The sequence below is a fragment of the Ananas comosus genome, linkage group 6, assembly GCF_001540865.1.
Source record: "Ananas comosus cultivar F153 linkage group 6, ASM154086v1, whole genome shotgun sequence".
In the NCBI taxonomy this organism is placed as follows: Eukaryota; Viridiplantae; Streptophyta; class Magnoliopsida; order Poales; family Bromeliaceae; genus Ananas; species Ananas comosus.
The window spans coordinates 2,204,317-2,207,327 of NC_033626.1; the positions used below are offsets into that span (position 1 = coordinate 2,204,317).

The 3,011-nt window shown below is 36.2% G+C and overlaps 1 protein-coding gene across 1 annotated transcript in view; it reads right to left on the reverse strand.

Annotated features, from left to right (window-relative positions):
- LOC109712208 (mitochondrial adenine nucleotide transporter ADNT1-like) overlaps positions 998–3,011 on the reverse strand; it is an 11,575-nt gene continuing 9,561 nt past the window's right edge. The window contains exons 5-7 of the mRNA XM_020235649.1: positions 2,596–2,666; positions 2,417–2,484; positions 998–1,626 (exon numbers count right to left, since the gene is read on the reverse strand). Coding sequence (XP_020091238.1) covers positions 1,382–1,626; positions 2,417–2,484; positions 2,596–2,666 — 384 coding nt within the window. The 3' untranslated portion in view covers positions 998–1,381. The remainder of the gene's footprint in view (positions 1,627–2,416; positions 2,485–2,595; positions 2,667–3,011) is intronic.

A 3,011-nucleotide genomic window follows, 5' to 3' on the forward strand; every position in this document is an offset into this window, starting at 1 on the left:
GATAGTATACTAGACTAGCTATATATATATATATATATATATATATATATATATAGAATTGAGCTCCTATACTTTTAAATGTACCCAGTCATTGATGCTTGTAAGTTTTCGACTCTTGGATTAAGAAATGTGCGGTTAGGATGATGTAGGCCCCATAGGGTTGAGTGGTTAGTTGGTTGAATAGTGTAATCTAACGGTTGAAAATGATTAAAAGCGTTGAATAGTAGTACATTTTATTTAAATTTTTAAATATGGCTAATAAACATATAATATATAAAAAAGGGAAAGCTTCAAATACCACTCTCGTTGTTTCTTACTTTTTTATTTTAGTACTCTGTGGTTTAAAGTGTATCAATTTAATACCCATGGTTTCATTTTTCTCTTTGTATTATCTCCTCCACTAATTTTTTTCGTTAAATCTGTGGCAAAGTTAAAGATAAAAAGTATTAAAGTGAATATTCAATAAATCTATATAGGATATCTGAAATTTTTTGTATATAATTTAACGAAATGTTAATAAAGGAGCTGACGAAAAAAAAAAGAAAAAATCAAAATGTGCTAAATTGATACATTTTAAATCATAGGGTACTAAAATGAAAAAAGTAAGAAACCACATTAATGATATTTGAAGTTGACCCTAAAAAAATTAACTAAACTTTATTATTAAATATTATATATCTGCGGCATCAGTCAACTTCTTAACTAGTTCGGTAATTACTCACTTTCTCTTCACAAGGTAATTTTCAGCTTCACCTCACAAGCACGAGTTTCAGGGCCTGTTTGTGTTTGACCATGCAGTGAGATGTTTATGCTATTCGATGACTTGCCGAACCTGCAAGCCACGCATAAACGGGCTGTGAATGCGGACTGACCAAACTGGATGGTGCTCTTAAATCTTAATTATCAAATACCAACACTGCGTACGAAAACTAAGGGTAAAAAAATTGAACAGCAATGGTAAGTTCGCAGGCACTAAAATATTTACAAATAAAAAGACTAATTAAATAGCACCATCAGGTTCAAATTAACCAGCATAAAAAACAAGAAACAAATCCCCTTTTTTTCTTTTTTCTTTTTTTTTCCCTCTCCTCTAAAAATCAATCAAAGTTGGAAAATACATGACAAAGAAGACAACATGAGCGTCAAAATTGGAAATGTACGACTCGGACACCACCTACGTAACAATAACGTATCTATACAGGTTGAGTAGATTCATCGAACAAATTGCCCAACTTGCCACCATCTAATTCCGCGGATACATAATCGCTCTCTACTATCTCTACTACCAAAACATTGTATGGAAACTCATCCTCAGGTATCACTACCACAGTGTTCAAAGATCAAAATTACGAACTCGTAAAGAAGGGTTGTAGCAGGCTAGTCACGAGTCAAGCGGAGTTGTACTCGAGAGGAAGGCCTTCAAAGTCTCATAGGTCATGAAGACGATGCCGACGCTCGGTATGACTTTGTAGTACTCGGGCAGTATACCTCTGTACAAGCCTCTGAAGCCCTCAGTGCGGACAATGTGCCTGAATGTCCCAATAATGCCCGAGTTGTAGACTCGGGCCCGCCCAGCTGCCCCCTCCAACTGCTTTCGCCGTCTCACGAGGTCTATTGGAAATGTAACTGCAATGATTAATCGGATCAGTCGGCAGTACCAAAGATGCCATTTTTCAAACATTTGCGAGGTGTATTACAAAACTTAACCGAACTATAGCACACTTGAGTTGGGTCACTACATTGTAAAAGTTTTGATTTTACTACTAAATGATCATTTTGATGTAACTACCATGCTATCAGTTAAGTTAACAATAGTTTTTACTACTAAAACTAACAAGTCTGCTACCAAATGGAATACTCAATTCCTCGAGGGAACACTTTGTGACTTTGCCTATTGAAACTGTTAAAGCTGTAATAGAAATTGACAGAATGTTCTGAAATCACAAAACTACGAAGGCGGAAGGTAAAATAAAAATTTGAAGTTTAGGTACTCATTTCAAGGGAAATTATGGCCGGGTAAAGCATCTGTACATTTGTACCAACATATTTCTGACAATGTAGAGGGAAACGAGGTGGCATCCAATAGCAAATCTGCCATTTGAATTGCAGCAACAGGAAAATTATTTAAATAACCATAGTTAGGCCTAGTTCTCTGATGTTTTGGGAAGTCCGCAAAATTCAAAAGCTCTTTAGAGCTCCCATTCTTGGATGCTCTTAGATGGTGGCATAAACCGCCATCAGAGAAGCATGCACTAAAGGCATCTCGAGTGGTAGGGAATCAACATCCCACATCAGTCAACATTTTTTAAGATAGTCTTATCAGTGGTAGGGAATCAATCATTAAATTCTCAAGAAGCAGCTTTTGGATAACTATCAACAACCTCAACAACAACATATCTGCAGTTGGATGCCTTACCGGTCGACGATGCAATGCCTGAGAGACTTCCACAAGCCAAACTGACTAAGACAGCCGAATCATGTGGCCTGATGACCAAAGAGTCCAAACAAAAGGTATTAAAAGTGGAAGCATGACATGGAACAATTAATACTTGATATAGATTCAAATGTTGTACAAGAAAAAATAATCATAATCACCTTTTTGCTTGCCAATGGGATCTCAAGGTCTCATAGACAGAAAAGCTGATTGCTATACTAGGACCAACTCCCTGCAAATTACAATTGTCACCGGCTAACCATGCAGCAACATACATATCTCTACAAAATAATCTTTGTTTGTTACAAAAATAGCCTTTACGCAAAGTTGGTTAAGTCATCCAGTTTTAGGGGAGCAAGTCGGTTGTTAATTAAAAGAAGTTTATCAAAACGGGCAATTTTGTAAAGTACAGGCCTCCATGCTATCAACAGTATTCTAGCTCAGTTATATATGAGCCCAGTTCTATATGAGTTCAGCTTGTATACTATAAATAGCACAAAAGCCTTTGTGCTACCAAATTGTTTATAATGATAGGATATCCGAATCGACGATTAGCTCCATTAGATATGACATATGC